General features: G+C 46.5%; 1 protein-coding gene across 2 annotated transcripts in view; it reads right to left on the reverse strand.

Annotated features, from left to right (window-relative positions):
- Window positions 1-20016, reverse strand: part of ENOX1 (ecto-NOX disulfide-thiol exchanger 1) — a 662416-nt gene that overhangs the window by 139002 nt on the left and 503398 nt on the right. For both annotated transcript variants that reach the window (XM_040267197.1, XM_040267198.1), the window contains one exon: window positions 2487-2593. In XM_040267197.1, the coding sequence (XP_040123131.1) occupies window positions 2487-2593 (107 nt within the window). The remainder of the gene's footprint in view (window positions 1-2486; window positions 2594-20016) is intronic.

The raw sequence follows: 20016 nt of genomic DNA on the forward strand, positions 1-20016 counted from the left end.
CTGAACCCCAGGAACCACTACTGCAGAAACAGGGAAGTCACCCAAGAAAGGGAAAAGGAGAGGTAGTAGGGATGTCCCTGGGACAGGACCACTCGTCACAGGGCAGTCCTGAGCGGCCCAAGGATGAAGGCAGCGTTCCCTTACTTGACCGTGCAATTCCGCCTTAAATAACACCATCGGAGCTCGCAGGTGGATGTCACATGTGATTAGTGGGGAGGTTTTTAGATTGTGGACAGCTAATCTTTCCACTGACAAGGAGCCCACTTCCCCAGGAGGTGGCCTGAAAATACTCGAAACAAAGAAACTTCAGGTGGAAAGAATAAAGGAGGCTGAAAGGGTCTGTTGTTTAGTCTTTACAATTAATGACAAACTGTCATTCAGTAGCTGTTCTCATGGGGAAGGGTGATGGAAAGGAAAAAAAAACTGAAGGGGGAACAAAAAGCTGTGGGTGTTTCCACAGGGTGCCTCTGGTTCAGCAGTAAATCACTAGTACACTCTAATAAATCCGTAAAGGTGTTGCCAATAATTAACAGATGCTGTTCACGGGAACGTGGAGAAAATCAAGCCAATTATCAAGCTTATATGCAACTGAGAAATCATCCACAATGTTAAACTGCCAACTGGTATTTAATCAGTTAGGCAACATGGAGGAGAGAAAATCAAAGGTAATTTAGAATTCTATTTCCTGGTATATCAAAAGAGGCAGTGGGAGTGGCAGGGAGACACAAAGACCCTTTCCAGGAGCATCTCTTTGGACTGCTTCCGTTTCTGCCTCCCAGGAGGGAGTGAAGCAAGCAGGGTTCCTTGGGACAAAGCCGGAACACTTTGTGTGTCCTGTTCAGCAAAGAAGAGGATGGCCCTGCACAGTGGGAGGCGGCAGGGCTAGGGGAGCAGGATCAGACATGGCAGGAAGCCTGATGCATCAGTGAGTTGCTGACACTCATGTACTAATGCCAGATTTGGTAGGTCTGGATTTATCCAGCGTCAAGCCACCTGCCCTTCTCTTAACATTTCTCCTAGTAGGTCTGGTTTTGTGTGAAGCCAAAAAAGTAAACAATTCATAGGCAGATCATTCCCACATCTGAATTGTGCTTTATGGATTCCAATGAGTGTTTCAGAACACCCATCTTGGATAGTTCATCACTGATTTCCGGGACTCTTTCCTCCTGAAAATCGACCCTGACATGGGTCCTGAGTCAGTGTCTGCAAGAGCCTGAGATGAGCTCCTGTTGGTTTTCTGCCCCCCTCTCCCCAACATTGAAGAGAAACCCCACCTCCTCCTTATCCATCATCCTGGGCAGAGGAACAGAATTGTGTCAGTCACCGGCCACATTCTCGGAATTTGTGAACAAAATAAAAAATGTCCTTCTTCATAATAAATTGCACTAGCGTTTTAAGTGTCCCATTATGGTGAAGTCATTCAGTATTCACCATAATAACAGTGATAATAAAGAATTCATTTGGTATGCATGCGGATGCTACATCTAGCACCATTGGTATTCAGCTGTAATTTAGCATTAGTTAATGGGCACTTAAAATGCTACCCAGATGATTGATTCCCCAGCACTTTGTGGTTCCTCAAACTCTACATAAAACACTTATTTTCCAAGTGTGAGCCAAAATCATTAAATAAATAAACCTTACCTTCTATAAGTTTGGGATATGGAAAGAGGGGGTTATCATTTAGAGAGCTTTAATATTAACATGCTAGAGATGGAGAAGCATCCAAATGAAAGACATTCTCTCAATTAAACTAAAAAAAAAAAAAAGAAGAAGCAAACAAAGACAGTATACTTACTTTCAAATTACAGGTTCAAAGCGTACACTACACTGTAGGGTTAAAAATAACAGCTGGACGAGCAATGACTCATGACACATTCTGGTTCTTCTAGGTGGCAGGGAAGGTCGAGGTCTGAGCTCTTGCCTTGGGGTAGATACTCACACTTCACACATGCACTGATGCGGAAAGATGGACAGTGCTAGCTGGGACATTCACTACCTGGGGACATCGGCTCTGGGGAGGGATCTGACGGGACCCATCGGCTGGCACAGGGGACTACAGCACTGCTTAAGATGAGAAGATGTGGATGAAAGGCACACTTGCCATTTCTAGCCAAGCGGCAAATGGTAACCATGGTGCCGCAGAACGCTGGAAAAAACAACTCAGTAAAGACCAGTTTTCTATTTTACGTTACACTTTTTTCGGCACAATGATTACGCCAAGGGCTTATTTCTGAGCTCTTTACTATGAATGGGAGAGATGCTTTTTTCTGCAGGAAAGGAAAGCTTTCCGTCCTCCAGGCATCAGGTCAGCTGCTTTTACGGACCAGGGGACCAATCTGAGCTGGATGTGGGGCTGACAGTGAGACAGGACCCGGGCTGGTGGACTGCCCGCTGTAACAGAAACCATCATGGCTGCAGCCACACTCTTCCCTGCCAATCCAGCTGTGTGACGGTGGTTAGAAAGTAATAATAAAATCACCAACCTCAGAGTGCTTTCGCCAAATGTCTATGTTCTTGCGCTGAGCTTTCGAGAAATGGTCCCAAGCTTTTTGTCTGGTAGAAGCGTTGAAAACGGCCACAATCTGCTCAACTTTGGTGAACAAGGAAGTCAAACAAGACAAGTAATTTATGTTGTGATCACTCCAGGGAAGCAAAGCAAAGGCACTAAGAGTCTATAGGTGATGTCACAGTAGAAATGACATCATCCATATCCATCCAATTTGTGCCTTTTCGTACTTACATGTTAGCAAGGTTGGGGAGGTCTCCCTTCAAGTCTGTCTCCACAACTTTAGGTTAACACAAGTTCTAAATATGGCCGGGGAAAGGGTATGGACATTGGCACCCAAGCCTTCTTTAGCTCGTGTCTAAAAACATGACTTGGTGGATCTGTCGACGTAGATCTATAGATATCCAGGCACTGGTGGTGGCATACAGATACAGATCTACAGATCCAGGAACGCCTGGGGTGGGGGCCTGAGAAGTGAAGCCGGGGTGGAGTGGCTGAACGAGGAAGAGCCAAACATCCACCTTTCCCCCTGCTGGCCTCCATCTCAAAGGCCCTGTTGCCACCCTCTGAAGACATTACCGTGTCCAAGTTCCAAGGCGGGGCAGTGAGTAGTGGTCTCAAGGCCATTTTTACTCATTGGTTCCCCTTTCTTCCCTGTGGCACCCATTGCAGCCAGCCCTCCAGCCCTCCGGCAGTAAACAGGAGCCATCGCCTCCACTTTCAGACAGACCAAGGCTCTCACCCAACCAGCAGCACACTGCATGCAGATTTTAATGCAACACCATATGGTGCCCTCCATGGTTTCAGCACGGCCATGAACCATTCTCGGTGACTCTGTTTCCACTTTCATAACGCTCCCCTCCCCCTCAGGCTCCCAACACCTTGAAGTCCTACTTCTATCACTTTGACTTAACATAGCACTTCTGTGGCTTCCAGGCGAGGTCCTATGTCCAGGTCAGTGCTGTGGGGTGGTGAACAAAGCTCTCCAGGGAAAGGAAAGGACTCTTAGCAGTAGAGCTCAGAGGTGGGGCCAACCGACTGCAGATTTAATTTTGCTCAAGCAGTTATCAATCTACTAAGCACGGGATTAAGGAAATCGTGGCACTGAATGAACTGTATGATTAAACCTGAACTTCTAAACATTTAGGAAATGTTAGGAAAGCACAGGTAAAATGAGCTTCTTATGGATGCTAACGCTCTACTTAACATAAATCTTTCTTAAGTGATTTCCCAGGGCTCTATTATAAAAAAAGGACATCAAAGCTCTTCCAAATCTTCCAGGTGTCCAAAGAATGTCAAAGAGAAATAGAATAATGCCCGCAGAAGAGCAGCACCTGGTGCCCCGATTTCAAAAGTGAGCCCACAAAACAAACAAGTGTGTGATGGAGGAGAGGAAGAAAGGGATTTTCTTCACTGACTGCACGGTGCTGGCTAAGTTGCTGCAGTCGTGTCCGACTCTTCATGACCCTATGAACTGTAGCCCACCAGGCTCCGCTATCCATGGGGATTTGCTAAGCCAAGATTACTGGAGTGGGTTGCCATGCCTTCCTCCAGGGGATCTTCCCGACCCAGGGATCGAACCTGCGTCTCTCATGTCTCCTGCACTGGCAGGTGGGTTCTTCACAACTGAGCCAGCCAGGAAGCCCTGCTACATGGTAAATACCTTCTAATATTAACGAGCAACTACTTCTCACTCTGTGGGTGATTTTCACAGGGGCTCTCCCGTGGACTGTCTTCTGCCTCAAGGGAATCCCAGCTCCGAATCTCCTTATCAAACTTCATCCTCCGGGCACCTGATGAATTTGTTGTGCTTACTTGGAACAGGAGGATCTGTGGCCAGCTAAGCTCTCCCCCACCTGGAGTACACTCGGTTCCCCTCTCCCGCCTCACCTAGAGGAAGGAACACTGCCAGGCCCGTCCCGCCAAGCCACCCCCAGTGCTGACTTTCCCCTGACCACCCACCCCCAGGGCTCTGCTCAACTGCGTGGCTGGTGGAGAACTGGTTTGGCTCCCTCCACCTGGGTTTCCTATTGCATTGTCTGTGGGGAGGCTGCGAGAATCTGGCACTTCAATCTGCCTGCTGCAGGGAAACACAGAGCGGCCGGCCCAAAAGGCCACAGTGGGATCCACCGTCTGATGAGATTATCTGTCTGGGGTGGTGATCGTGGGATTGTTAGGGAGTAAAGGGTTCCATTGCTTTTAATAGCAGAACTCTAACCAGCATCATGTTAGATGACGGTGTCCTGACACCAGGCCTGAGGACAAAGCACAGGACGGGTTGAGACTGAGTATCTGGGGGGGTGAAAGTCAACATTCTGCCACCAGTCAGGGAAGGCTGTTAATAGAGGGGATATACAACAGTGAAAATTGTGAGGTCACACACGTGTGTGTGGAGTGGCAGGAAAGTAAGAGGGATCATTAATGCACGTGGAGAAGGCAAGGCACGTAGAGGAAAGACTGCACAGGTTCAGGGGTGAAAACAGACCCCCCGGTATCTACTGAAGCCCAGCACTCTTGAAGATATTCACTGTTTGAGATGAAGTGCTTCAGTTATTTAGAACATGTTATTACCACATCCCAGGGCATAAGTTCAATTCGTTCATTCATTCAGCAAACATAGAAGATCCTCCGAATGACCAAGCATTTGACTGATTGTTAGAAACACACGATTAAGACAAAGCTCATGCCCTTGATGAGATCACTGTCTCTAGGGAGAAATAAAGACAAGCAGGTAATTGTCCTACACAAGAGAGGTATTGATGACAGCTACCAGTCCATTCTAAAGGAGATCAGCCCTGGGTATTCTCTGGAAAGAATGATGCTAAAGCCGAAACTCCAGTACTTTGGTCACCTCATGCGAAGAGTTGACTCATTGGAAGACTCTGATGCTGGGAGGGATTGGGGCAGGAGAAGGAGACAACAGAGGATGAGATGGCTGGATGGCATCACCGATTCGATGGACATGAGTTTGAATGAACTCCGGGAGTTGGTGATAGACAGGGAGGCCTGGCGTGCTGCGATTCATGGGGTTGCAAAGAGTTGGACACAACTGAGCAACTGAACTGAACTGATGGGGACACAGTAACTAACTTGGTTAGGTTAGGAATCAGATGGAACATCCCCAAAGAAGGCCACATCTAAGTCTTAAATGATGAATCAATGGCTTGCCCAGTAGAGAAGGCAGGGGCGGCTGGTTCGAAGGCAGGCATGGAGCTGTGAAAGGGCTTTGTGTGAAAGTAGCTGGTGGGGATGGGGCTGAATCCGGGTGAGAATGACTCAGGAGGGACTGTGTATGTTATAAGCCAGAGTGTGACTGTATACTGTAGACCAGAGGAGGCACCGTCAAGTAGGATTTGTTGGGGAGAGATGATGAAGGCTTGGATTAACACAGGGCGCTGGGTGGAGAGAGGAGCAAGGAGTCAATAGGACACAGTGGCTGACTTGCTGTAAGGTTGGAGAGAAGAAAGAACAGAATGACTCAAGCTTGGGAAGTACACCAGAGACCAAGAGGATGAGCACAGTGGAGGTCTGCGAAAGGAGATCAGGAGTTGACTTCTGGACAGGCTGAATCTGAGATACCGGAAGGTCATCCAGATGGAGCCAAAACATTAACACACATCAGAGGTGCAGGAACCAAAGTCAGAATTCAGAGATTTATCTTGAATTTTCTGGGCCATTTTCAACTTCATGTAATTAATTGTATTCTGTTCAATAGCGCATTAACTAAAATGATTATCTTTATTTCTTATTAAGTTTTATACTCCCTACCCCGCCCCACATATTAACAAGTTAAAGAAACCTCAAAACCAAAATCCCCAAACTGGGTAACTTGGCTTAGGTTTAAAAAATAAATCACACAGTATTTCTGAGGTCCAGCTGACTCCTCTCATTTCGGTGCAGACTACCCCTGAACCAGATGTGTCTTTCAAATGAAAAGTGCACAAAAGGACTCAGAAGAATGCTAGGCTTGGCGTAAATTCACCCTCATTAGGGAAACACTGTCTCAAAGAGTATGCCCCCATGGATGGGATTCCAAGACAGCATATTTTTAAAATCATAAATCAGGACGACTGCTAGGATTGACGTCCAAGGGAAAGATCAGTCTTCATTGTCTCCAGTAGGACACACCAAAGAGCAAGTTGGTGAATTCGACTACCACTCACCGCTTCCCCAGAATGATTTACACTACATATTCTATACAAGGCAAAACTATAAGTAGTTGCTAACGTGGGATCTTCAACACTCTACTTCAATGCTGAGAGAGAGAAATAGTACACAAGATGGTGCTGGGCTGCGTTCACAGAGACAGCGTGCAGAAGTTGAGCTGTGAGCAGAATAAACTCACGTCAACCCCCACGGGGCCGTCACCACCCAGGGGTCTGCAGAGTGGTGCCTGGAGGCCCCACACCAGCTTACAGCGGTTAGAATACTTCAGCATTTTGGAAGCATTATCAACAGAAAGAGCTCTCAGTAAAAGAATCAGTATATACTCTTCATACTTTGCAAATCCCCCCTCCCATTCTATGTATTCAGTCCAGTTCAGCTGCTATGTCGTGCCCGACTCTTTGCGACCCCATGGACGGCAACACGCCAGGCCTCCCTGTACATCACCAACTCCTGGAGCTTGCTCAAGCTCACGTCCATCGAGTCAGTGATGCCATGGGTTTCTACGTATTAGGTTTGCCTAAATTTAGGTTATTTGAGAAAAATGAAAAAAATTAAGTGATGGCCATAAAAGGAAATGAAAGTTGGGTCATTTGTGGTGGATGTGGATGGACCAGAGTCTGTCTTCACAGAGTGAAGTAGGTCAGAAAGGGAAAAACATATATGTGATATATTATTATAATGCATGTATGTGAAATTTAGAAAAATGGTACACAGGAGCCCGTCTGCAGGGGAAGAATAGAGATACAGCTGCAGAGAACAGACGATGGGGACACACAGGGGCAAGGGAGGGTGAGACGAACTGGGGCAGGAGAGCTGACAAATACACCCTGCCACAAGTGAAGAAGCTAGCTAGTGGGAAGCTGCCGTACAGCGCCGGGAGCTCAGCTCGGGGCTCTGCGGTGACCTGGAGCGGGGGATGGGGGCGGGAAGGAAGTCCAAGAGGGAGCGCGTATCTGGGTACATAGAAATGATTCACTTCCTTGTACAGCAGAAACGAACACAACACTGTAAGGCAATTACGTGTGTGCATGCTCAGTGGTATCAGGCTCTCTGCAGCCCATCAGGCTCCTGTGCCCATGGAATCTTCTAAGCAAAAATACTGGAGTTGGGTGCCGTTTCCTGCTCCAAGGGATCCTCCTGACCCAGGGATCTAACCCCAAAGCAATTATCCTCAATTAAAGAATGAGAGAGACTGATTTTTTTCAAAAGGATGCCTGAACATCCATCTTCAGGGGTGACAGTCGAGTCCCCGAGGATACATCTGGCAGGTGTAAAGGAACATAAGGGAAGGATGAGCAGAGGAAACGGCTCATCACCCTTTGAAGAAACCTCTTGCGAAAGGATAAACTGAAGTATACTAAACTTTGTGAAGTTTATTTCAGCAAAGTGGATTCCAACCGAGCAGCAGGGAACCGGAAGTGGCCAGGAGTGCTCCGATGGCGGGAGCCGCGGGGAGACTCACCGGGAGCAGGCAGAGGCTGAGCAAGGACACTGCTGACTCGCTGGCGCTCAGACCCCGGCTGCTTATTTGCGAGCGGCTGCCCTCGGGTTTCTGTCTTAACCTTGAGGCATTTGCAGGCGGAGGGTTTGGAGTGGGTTACTATTTCCTACTCCAGGGCATCCTCCCGCCTCAGTGATCGAACCCACGTCTCTTGCAAGTCCTGGACTGGCAGGTGAAGTCTTTGCTGCTGTGCCACTGGGAAGCCCAACAGAACACCTTACTAGTGATCATTCTCTTATACACGTAACAGGCACACATACTTGTTAGGATTTTTTTTTAAATTCTGCAGAATTTATGCACATAGGCGTGCATGTTGAGTGTATAAGAGAACTGAACAGTCTACTAGTGAGTGACTATTCATTCTCTTATACACATAACATGCACCTGTATGTGTATAAATTCCTCAGAACTTCAAAAAAATCCTAAGACTGAGTAATTTAATACATTTTCCCAGTATTTCTCCCCCACTTCAAACTGTCTAGACATCTGTTGACTTCAGAACAGACTTCTTACATGAGAGAGAACTTTACAAATTCTCTTGAGAAGCACTTGACTTCAGTCTTCTCAGAAAAGACAAGCTCAGAACAGGGCATTCTGGGTAAACACCCAGGAACAGATCCCACTCCAATACGCTTCTGGGGAAGGAGCCAGGCACCAGATTTCTGGGCCGCCCCAGGTTCCTGATTTTTGAGCTCTGGACAGAAAAGCATTGGAAGCAGTCAGAGAGAAAGGTTAGGCTCCTCCAGAGAACACAGACCTCCTCCTCCACATCCTCCTAAGCTTATGTCTGAGTCTCTGAACCTCCTGCATCTTCTGTTCCTGCCAAACAGCTGTGACAGAACCTCCCATCCATTTGGTGGTGGTGGTTTAATCGCTGTCTGTGTCTGACTCTTGGGGCCCCATGGACTGTAGCTTGCCAGGCTCCTCTGTCCATGGAATTCTGCAGGCAAGAATACTGGAGCGAGTTGCCATTCCCTTCTCCATGGGATGTTCCCAACCCAGGGATCAAACTCAGCTCTCCTGCACTGCAAGCGGATTTTGACTGAGCCACTAGGAAAAGCAGATACCTGGAGAAATTGATGAAGTCCTCATAGGCAGTCAGCCTGCTTACATAGAGCACCTCAAACAAATCTTGCAGGCAGAATGTTTGTTCTTAAAACTTATCTAGGTTCCTGATAGAACCTTAAACTCTGTGGGGTTCAGAGGAAATTTTATTTCCCTTTAAGGGCTAACATTTTCCCAAATTCTCTGTGAATGGCTCTGAGAGATTTTCAAAGGCATGTAACCAGTGAAAGAGGGGAGTTTCCCCACCCTGGCTCATCAGTGCTGTTATTAAATACTAAAAGCTGGGGTGGGATGGATGAGCCTTGGCCTTGGATTGAAGAATTAGAACAGAGAATGGAGTAAGTGATCCAGGGCTTCTGGGATGCCCAGAGGAGCGAGACAAAGCCAGAGGGAGGAGCAGTTAGTGTCGAACACAACAGGGGAGGCTGCTAGAGTGGCTCCCAGAGATTCCTGCGCCCTTGCTCTGGTTCTGGGTCCTCAGCTCAGGAGCCAGTCAGTCTGGCAGGAAGCCCAGGAAACAGAATTAACTCAGCCAAACCCATACATTAAGGAGGCATGGGCTGGAATTTCAAGTCGAGGAGGAAAAATGGCCTTCTGGGGTTCTGTCTTGAGACAAGTCAAATGAATCATGCTGTGTAACCCTGTGAAATCCATGACAGCCTTGTTAAAAAGTGAAAGTGTTAGTTGCTCAGTTGTGTCCCACACTTCGTGACCCCATGGACTGTAGCCTGCCAGGCTCTTCTGTCCATGGAATTCTCCAGGCGAGAATACTGGTGTGGGTTGCCATTCCCTTATTCCGGGGATCTTCCAGACCCAGGCATCAAACTCGGGGCTTCTGCAGTGTAGCTGCGTGCTAGGCCACTTCAGTCATGTCTGACTCTCCGAGACCCTCTGGACCATAGCCCGCCAGGCTCCTCTGTCCATGGGATTTCCCAGGCAAGAACACTGGAGTGGGTTGTCGTTTCCTTCTCCAGGGGATCTGCCTGACCCAGGAATCAAACTCATGTTTCTTAGGTCTCCTGCTCTGTAGGCAGATTCTTTACCATCTGAGCCACCTGCGGCCAAAACATCACCAGCGGGTGCCGAGGTTCTGAACTTCCTGTCTGGATGAGGTAAAAAATCTGATTTGGGGGTGGAATGGGATAGGGCTAGGAAGAAACACATGCTGATCAAATTGTTAAAAAAAAAAAAAAAGGAAAAAGAAAAGGGTCCTTTTAGCAAATTTTAAGCAAGCAGGAAATGGTGACACTGTTCAAATAAATGCTAGGATGTTGGACAGTGACTTTTTAAGCTTTGTATAAATCCCACTACATTTCAGAGAACTGTAGATGCCTTTATTTAATGCATCTGTTCAAAGATTCAGGGAAGTAACATAACAAAAATCCATGAGACTATTATAATTTTAATGGTCCCTTACAATATATAGCACTCATTAGGCTTTTTAAGATTCAATAAATCACCCTGTCTAGATTATCCCTTTGGACTAAATGAAAGTAATATATGTATATATGAGAAAAGGAATAAACTGAAGTCAAAGTCTATCTTCCTATCCTGACTACTTCCCACCCAGTGTCTCTTTTTATTTCTTTACTTATATTTTTTAACTGGAGGATAATTGCTTTACAACGTTGTGCTAGCTTCTGCTGTATGACAAAGTGAATCAATTATGTGTATATATATATACAGCCTCCTGCTTGAACCTCCCTCCAACCAAATCAATTATATGTATACATATACAGCCTCCTGCTTGTATATGTATGGAACCTCCCTCCATCCCTCTCCTCTAGGTCATCACAGAGCATGAGGCTGAGCTCTCTGTGCTGTTCAGCACATTCTGTGTCTCTCTTTAAACTACTGTTAAGAGCCTATCCCTCCAGAGAAAATGTTATATGCAGAGTACACACTGTGTATTTTTCTATGTGCAACCTTTTTAAACTTACACAGAAGTGCTATTATATACACTGTGCTATATCTGAGCTTCCCTGGTGGCTCAGATGGTAAAGAATCTGCCTGCAATGCAGGAGACCTGCATTCGATCCCTGGATTGGGAAGATCCTCTGGGAAAGGGAATGGCAACCCACTCCAGGATTCTTGCCTGGAGAATCCCACAGGGTCCTGTTTGGAAGTCTAGTCTTGTGTGCATAGTGAACACATCCCATTCCGCAGTGGACACCCTCAGACCTATTTTCTGGCACATTCTTACATAAATATCTTTATAAGAGTTGCTTAGCAGTAGGAAAAAGATAAAGAGTATCTGAATTTTTAAGTGCTATCACCAAGTTTCATTATAATTTTATGCCCACTAAGTGTTTTTCAAAGTCTTTCCCTATCCATGTCAACAGCTGGTCATCAAGTGTTTAAATTCTGCCATTCCTGATCAATGAGAAAAGGCTTGAAGGCCGTAATGGCTGGTGCTCTGAATCTGAGCTATCTACGTTTGCAGTTTCCATTATGAATCACAGAAAGATGCCCACAGATTCATCAAAGCGGCCCCTCTGTCAGCAGTTGGCTTGTCCATCATTCATCAGGAAGGGGAGAGATAGAGTTCCCGGGTGTCCCTTCTTTGTGACCTTCAAAATAGCGACCCTGCTTTCCTCTGGGTCACCATCAACTCCATGAGTGGTGCCAGGAAAATCAGGCAACAGTTGTTGGCTATTTCTACTTACTTAGACTTAACTGGGCAGACACTACACTTGATTTTAAACACTGGTTTTCAAAATGTGGATCCTGGACCAGTACCATAAACATCACTTGAAAACTTATTAAAATGCAAGGAGCCCCTACACTTACTGATTAAAAACTCTAGGGGTGGGGTCTAGCAGATTATTCTTCTGAAAACATTTTCCCAGTTTTACTGAGATATAATTGACATTGTGTAAATTTAAGGTGTACCACATAATGATTTGCTATAGGTAGATAGTGTGAAATGATTACCCCAAGGTTACTTAACATCCATCATCTCACCTGGGTACCATATTTTTTTCTTGTGATGAAAAATATTTAAGATTTACTGTCTTAGCAACTTTCAAGTATGCACTACAGTATTGTTAACTATCGCTGCCATGCTGTACATTTCATCCCCGGGAATTATTTATAACCAGAAGTTTGTTCCTTCGGACTGCCTTCACCACTTTCCTGCACCTCCACCCTCTGCCTCTGGCAACCACCAGTCCAGACGCTCTTTTCTAAGGTCTCCAGATCATATTCACACATAATAAAAGTTTGAGAATCTCCGATTTAAAAATATTATCTCATTAAAAGTTCCCAACAACTCTCCATATATTGAACGCTATGGTTTTTCTAGTAGTCATGTATGGATGTGAGAGTTGGACCATGGAGAAGGCTGAGCACAAAAGAATTGATGCTTTCAAACTGCGGTGTTGGAGAAGACTCTTGAGAGTCCCTTGGACAGCAAGGAGACCAAACCAGTCCATCCTAAAGGAAATCAAGCCTGAATATTCACTGAAAGGATTGATGCTGAAGCTGAAGCTCCAAAGCTTTGGCCACCTGATGTGAGGAGCCAACTCGCTGGCAAAGACTCTGAGGCTGGTAAAGACTGAGGGCAGGAAGAGAAGGTGGCGACAGAGGATGAGGTGGTTGGATGGCATCATCGACTCAATGGACCTGAGTTTGAGCAGACTCTGGGAGACAGTGAAGTATAGAGAAGCCTGGTGTGCTGCAGTCCATGGGGTTGCAAAGAGTTGGATATGACTGAGCAATGAACAACCATAACCCTCTGAGGCAAGAGTTATCATTATGCCTGTTTCACTGACAAAGAAACTGAGATTCACGGAGAGGTGTCATTACCAGTCACATACTTGGCAAGTGGTAAAGTTGGGAATGGAAATAGCATCTGGGCCACTTCACATCATGCATTTATAACCGTTTGTATGTGGATCTCTACTATGAACACTGAGGAGTGCTAGACCTTTTACAAGGCACCAAAGACAAAAAACGCCAAAGATGCTGCTGGTCCTCATAGCCCCAAGGAACCCCAGTATGAAAACTGCTGGAAAGGAGGTGGCAGAAAACGTCAAAGGAGGCAGAAACGACTTTAACAACAGCTGGAGAAAAGCTTTAATTAAGTAGAATTTTCTAACACAAAAAAGCCAAATATTTGCGTTTATGTACAATAAAGGACAGAAATATATGAACCTAATAGAAACAGAAGATATGAAGAAGAGGTGGCAAGAATACACAGAAGAACTATAAAAAAAAGAACTTAATGACCCAGATAACCACGATAGTGTGATCACTCACCTAGAGCCAGACATCCTGGAGTCTGATGTCAAACAGGCCTTAGGAAGCATCACTACGAGAACAAAGCTACTGGAGGTGATGGAATTCCAGCTGATCTGGATTCCAGCTATTTCCAATCCTAAAAGATGATGCTGGGAAAGTGCTGCACTGAATGTGCCAGCACATTTGGAAAACTCAGCAGTGGCCACAGGACTGGAAAAGGTCAGTTTTCATTCCAATCCCGAAGAAAGGCAATGCCAAAGGATGCTCAAACTACCACACAACTGCACTCATCTCACATGCTGGCAAAGTAATGCTCAAAATTCTCCAAGTCAGGCTTCAACAGTATATGAACCAAAAGCATCCAGATGTTCAAGCTGGATTTAGAAAAGGCAGAGGAACCAGAGATCAAATTGCCAACATCTGCTGGATCACAGAAAAAGCAAGAGAATCCCAGGAAAACATATACTTCTGCTTCATTTACTATGCTAAAGCCTTTAACTGTGTGGATCATAATATAATATGGAAGATTCCTAAAGAGATGGGAATATCAGACCACCTGACCTGCCTGATGAGAAACCTGTACTCGTCAAGAAACAGTTAGAACCGGACATGGAATGATAGACTGGTTCCAAATTGGGAAAGGAGTACATCAAGGGTGTATATTGTCACCCTGCTTATTTAACTTATATGCAGACTACATCATGAGAAACGCTGGGCTGGAGGAAGCACAAGTTGGAATCAAGATTGCCGGGAGAAATATCAATAACCTCAGATATGCAGAGGACACTACCCTTGTGGCAGAAAATGAAGAACTAAAGAGCCTCCTGATGAAAGTGAAGGAGGAGAGTGACAAAGCTGGCTTGAAACTCAACATTCAAAGAACAAAGATCATTTCATGGCAAATAGATGGGGAAACAATGGAAATAGTGACAGACTTTATTTTCTTGGGCTCCAAAATCACTGTGGACAGTGACTTCAGCCATGAAATTAAAAGACGCTTGCTCCTTTGAAGAAAAGCTCTGACAAACCTAGACAGCATATTAAAAAAGCAGATACATTACTTTGCCGACAAAGATCTAACCAGTCCAAGCTATGGTTTTTCCAGTAGTCATGTATGGATTTGAGAAGGACTGATGCTGAAGCTGAAGCTCCAATACTTCAGCGACCTGATGGCAAGAACTAAGTCATCAGTTCGTTCTAAGTCATTAGAAAAGCCTCTGTTGCTAGGCAGGAGGAGAAGGGGATGACAAAGGATGAGATGGTTGGATGGCACCACCGACGCAACGGACATGAGTTTGAGCAAACTCCAGGAGTTGGTGATGGACAGGGAGGCCTGGCGTGCTGTGGTCCATGGAGTGGCAGAGTTGGACATGACTGAGCAACCAAACAATGATGGGGCAGGAAGTTGCACTGAGCCCTCTCCAATATAAAAGACACCAAGGAAGAGTCTCAAGAGTTTGGAAAGAGGGCCCCTGCTCACCTGTCTGCCAGACTGCAAGTGATCCCTCTTGTGCGTCCTCAGTACGTGCTTTCATCTATTAAGAAAATCTGTCCTACTTCTGTGTATCACTGTTGAATAAATGCCTTGGCTGGGAAAGCTCAAGGCGGAGCTGGGTGAGAGCTTTTAGGGGTCTAGGAGTGGCAGAGGGCTTTGGGGTACCCTGGGAGGGTGGGGAGGGGCGGCGAGCCTGCGTGGCTAAGGCTGCGGCTCCACCTCTCAGCAGCCGCGCAGCCTGCAGAAACCTCCCCCGGTGTGAATCCCTCGGTCAACAGAGGTGGACCAGTCAGCCCCGTGTATACTTCCTACCCCTGCTGTCCCACCACACAGAGACCCGCAAACTTCTTGCAAAGGGACAGATGGCTTCTCAGCTCACATGCCGTCCTGCTCGAGTGGGGCAGGCCCACCTGAGCCGCCTGGCCCCTCCAACAGCACTCTCCCACCGTCTGTGGCTATGCTCTCACCAGCCTCATGGGACGGTGTCCTTTCTTTGAGCACACACACTAACCTGCACTCCCTTCTCAGTTGCACGGAAAGTTATGGACATGTCATCTCGGCCTTCAAGGAACTTTCCTGGCCCCTCACTTTCCCTCAGATCTAATGTGAAGGTCCTGTGGCTTTAAAAGGTCTTTAGTAAAAGATATTTCTTTTAAACATGTGATTCTTTCCAAAGTAGCTCAGAGACTGTTTCCTCACAGGAGCACCCCTGTTTCTCCTCCTCTTCCCCTCCCCCTTGCCCTGGGCAGTGGTTTCTTTCCCAGACCCTGCAACTGGGCTCGGATCAATGGGGGAAAGGCTTTCATCCTTAGCACCCGAGAGTTATATATAATATTTCGTGAACTTCCGTGTTTCATGCAACATTTGTATGTTAATTCTTAAACTCTAGCCCTCTAAAATTCTTCGTTGTTCCAGAGTGTAACACTTAACTTCTCTCTCATCTTTTGCTATCCTTACATTTTAAAAGAAATGCCAATATCATAGTGTATTACTTAACCAACCATATATATAGGTAGAGGTATGGCTTCGCAGGTGGTGCAGCGGTTAAGAATCCGCCTGCCGACGCAGGATGCCTGGGTTCTAGCCCTGGGTCAGGAAGATCCCCTGGAGGAGGAAAATGGCAACCCACTACAGCATCCTTGCCTGGAGAATCCTGTGGACAGAGGAGCCTGGCGGGCTACATGGGGGTCACAAAGTCGGACATGACCGAGCACACACAGAGAGAGACAGACGGAGGCGATACCAAAAAGGCTCAACTGAGCTCTGGCAAGTTTCTAGAACCTTATGCTATCTGCTTTGCTGTCCTATGAAACAGAAACCTGTGCTCATCCTTGACTGGGAAGTTATTACAAAAGATATTGTCTCTGGATATTTTTTTTCCCTAGAGCCAAGAGTTTTTTTTTTTAATGAAACTTTCATTTGCAGCACTGACAACACTGGCAAATACAGCCATCTGTGTAATTTAGAGGAGAAGCAGAAAACCTGGAGAGCTGCTAAGGCAGTCCTGGGGAACTTCCTTCCCAAGGATGCACAACAGCGATGACGACCAGACATGGGAAAACATTTTAACACTTCATAAAATTCTTTTTTTCCAACAGCAGGGACACGGGAGCCAAATTTCCCTTGGTGGAAATTTAAAAAATAAATAAATAAACTGCAAAGTTTGGCTCAGAAGTTCCTGAGGAGGAAATGATTTCAGAGAAAGCCTTTTAGGCAGGAGAAATGTGAACAAGGATGCCAATCTGCCTGAAAGGGGGGGTCGAGGTTTAGAGGGAGATCAGACACCCCTCACATTTCACTCCAGCCCTCTGCGTGCTACCTGGCACTTAATAGGGACCCAGTAAATATCGTGGATGGGTGTCATCACTCATTCAGACGCTGGAGGCTTTTATGATTTCAGTCAAGAAAACAGATGAGGACGTGCCAGAGGAGATGCAAGGTGCAGCCTCTCTGATATGAATTTTGGCCGATCAATAGTCACACATGATCTCAGGGGGCAAACGTGGCTTAAAGCTCACAGTGCCACCTGGAGCTGTAACCCCGCAGCGGGGCAGAGTTGGGACAGGCACGAGTGGGGGTCACCCTTCAATCCTCTGTTCTGTGATCAGCTCAGGAGCCACTGACATCTTGGCTGGGTCCTGGCAGGTGCTGGCTGTGTGCAGACATTCAAGGATGTTCAGGGGCCGAAGCTGTTGATACAACACACGCATGCGTTCGTGGTCAGTTGTGCCCGACTTTGTGACGCCGTGGACTGTAGTCCGCCAGCCTCTGCTGTCCACAGGGCTTCCCAGGCAAGAATACTGGAGTGGGTTGCCGTTTCCTACTCCAGGGGATCTTCCTGACCCAGGGATGGAACCCCCTCTCCCCCATCTACTGCACTGGCAGGAGGATTCTTTAGCACTGAGTCACCTGGGCAGCCCGTTGACAGGATAAGGACAGCGGGATTTTCAGAGTGGGAAGGGACAATCCTACGGGATCGTCTGGTCGAACTCTTTCCCCGTAGAGATGATAAAACAAGACTCAAGGAGCTTTAAGATCTTTCCTAAAGTCACCTGCCCATCTGGTCGAACACTTTCCCCGTAGAGATGATAAAACAAGACTCCTAAAGTCACCTGCCTAACTTATGATCCAGCTGGGACTGGAATCAGGGTCTCCTGGTGCCTAGCTGAAAGTCTTTCCACTGTTTTTGAGATCTAAGACAAGGTTGATGCCGTTCCCTATCATAAAGGTACAAAGCAAATTTGCATGATGGTTCTAATCTTTCCAATCGGCAGGTTAAGACAATATTAATAAGTTCTATAATACTACTTCTACAAAATTCTCAACTACGGTACACTCTGTGTGTTTCACTTTTAAGGGGAAGGGTATATTAGAGCAAAGTCAGAAGAGATCACAGCTTACTTCAAAATCCAACACTGAGAATGAGTTTTAGGTTAACAGGTTCCTTTGCAATTTCCAATCTTCAGTTTCGTCTACCATTTCTGATCAACAACCAACACTTGTACTGAGGTGCTTACAAGTATCACGTCTGAAAGTGGTACAGCGAGGTGAGAAAAGAGAACAGCAGATGGCCTCTGCCTTTGGTTAGCCTAAAAGTGCGCTAGAGGGAAAAACCAAACCCCCCAAAACCTGATGCTTAGAAAATCATCAAATGCTCAAGTGGACAGTAAACAAGCGCCACAGAAGGGAGGAGAGAGGGTGGTGGTGATGTGTAGAAAGGACAAAGTTCGGAAAAGTTCACAGAAAAGTTCACGGAGGAGGTGTGATAGGAGCTTCGGTTCTGATCGGACAGGAGACAGGGAGGAGGTCCAAGCGTGGAGGTGAGAGAGAGGGTTGCGTTAGAGGCAAAGACTTCCTTTCCTAACCATGGTGTAGCATTTCTGTTCAGTGTGATGCCAGCACACTTCTTTACCCCTGCCTGCAAACTATAAATTCGTATTTAGAACATCCTCCTCCGATCATTTTCAGCTTTCATAAACACACATCACACAAAGAAAGTGAACTGTCTGAGAAGCCAGGAGTCTTGGTTTCTAAGCTACCCACAGACTGCTAAATGGTGGGGGCCCAAGAGGACTGCTCACAGAACCTCAGTTTCCTCTTCTCTAAAATGAGAAGGTTTGGGCCGACAAGTGTCTGAAGTCCGCTCCAGATCTGACACTATCTGACACTCAACAATTTCTACTTTTCTGTTCTGCTCGTTAATATTTATGGCATGTACTTAAAAAAAAAAACAAACAAACACAAAACTTTATTTTGTATTGGGGTAGAGCCAGTTAGGGGCTTCCTGGGTAGCTCAGTTAGTAAAGAACCCACCTGCTATGCAGGAGACCCTGGTTTGATTCCTGGGTTGGGAAGATCCCCTGGAGAAGGGATAGGCTACCCACTCCAGTACTCTTGGGCTTCCCCGGTGGCTCATATGGTGAAGATTCCACCTGCAATGTAGGAGACCTGGGTTCGATTTCTGGGTTGGGGAGATCCCCTGGAGGAGGGCATGGCAACCCACTCCAGGATTCTTGCCTGGAGAATCCCATGGACAGAGGAGCCTGGGGGGCTACAGTCTAAGGGGTCGCCAAGAGTCAGACACAACTGAGCCACTAAGCACGTGCACAGAGCCAATTAGCAATGCTGTGACAGTTTCAGCTGAAAGGGGAAGGGACTCAGCCACATATACACATGTATCCATTCTCCCCCAAACTCCCCCCCGACTCAGGCTGCCACGTAACATGGAGCAGAGTTCCCCTGCATGACAGGTGGCTTCTTTACCGCTGAGTCACCAGGCAAGCCCTCCGCGATGGCACATATTCTTAGTATCACTAGGCCCTTCTCCATCACCATCTGCTTCCTGTTTGCTTTTTGCCCACCTTCCTCCCTTCCCCATCTCCTCTCTCACCGAGAAGTGTGCTGGGAAAGTCCCAGAGTGGCATGATCACGGAGTGTTTAAATTTTCATCAGACGTGTGTGTGTGTTGTAACAAGGCATGCACAACTGATCCTCTTGGCATGCATATTAATAATTGAGGGCTGTAGAACATGCTTCCTTAACTTTATAAACAGTTTCTCTCTGAGCTTTGAAATGACAAGCTTTGCTCGTAACTGAAAAACTGAACGCAGGCAGGCCTGTGGGGAGTTTCCTCTGAGGTATTAATGTTTAAAAAGCAAAGGAGATCAAAACCTGAAAGTCCCTCAGTTGGGAAACCAGGAGGAGTTTCTGCCCAATGGGCAGGTTAAGAGATGACATAAAGATGGGAAAAGGATGATGTGAGAATAAAAATAACATAAGGATAAGACGGTTCACCTGTACTGAATTGTTTTTTTCCCTTTCTTCGTATCTAGTAAATGAGAATCTATCCAGCTGGCCTTGAAAGGAAGGGAAAGACCCAGGGGCCCCAGAAGGATAAAGGAGGCTCTCATCTACACATCTTTGAAAACTGCACATTTGCGGTCAGAGGTGGAAAGTGATCCAAAATAGGAGTGGATGCTGTACTCCCAAAACTCTTGGTTGGGTTTGGCTGCTGCCCTTTGACGCGCTACACCAGGG

This window comes from Oryx dammah, unplaced genomic scaffold (assembly GCF_014754425.2).
Source record: "Oryx dammah isolate SB20612 unplaced genomic scaffold, SCBI_Odam_1.1 HiC_scaffold_24, whole genome shotgun sequence".
NCBI classification, from domain to species: Eukaryota; Metazoa; Chordata; class Mammalia; order Artiodactyla; family Bovidae; genus Oryx; species Oryx dammah.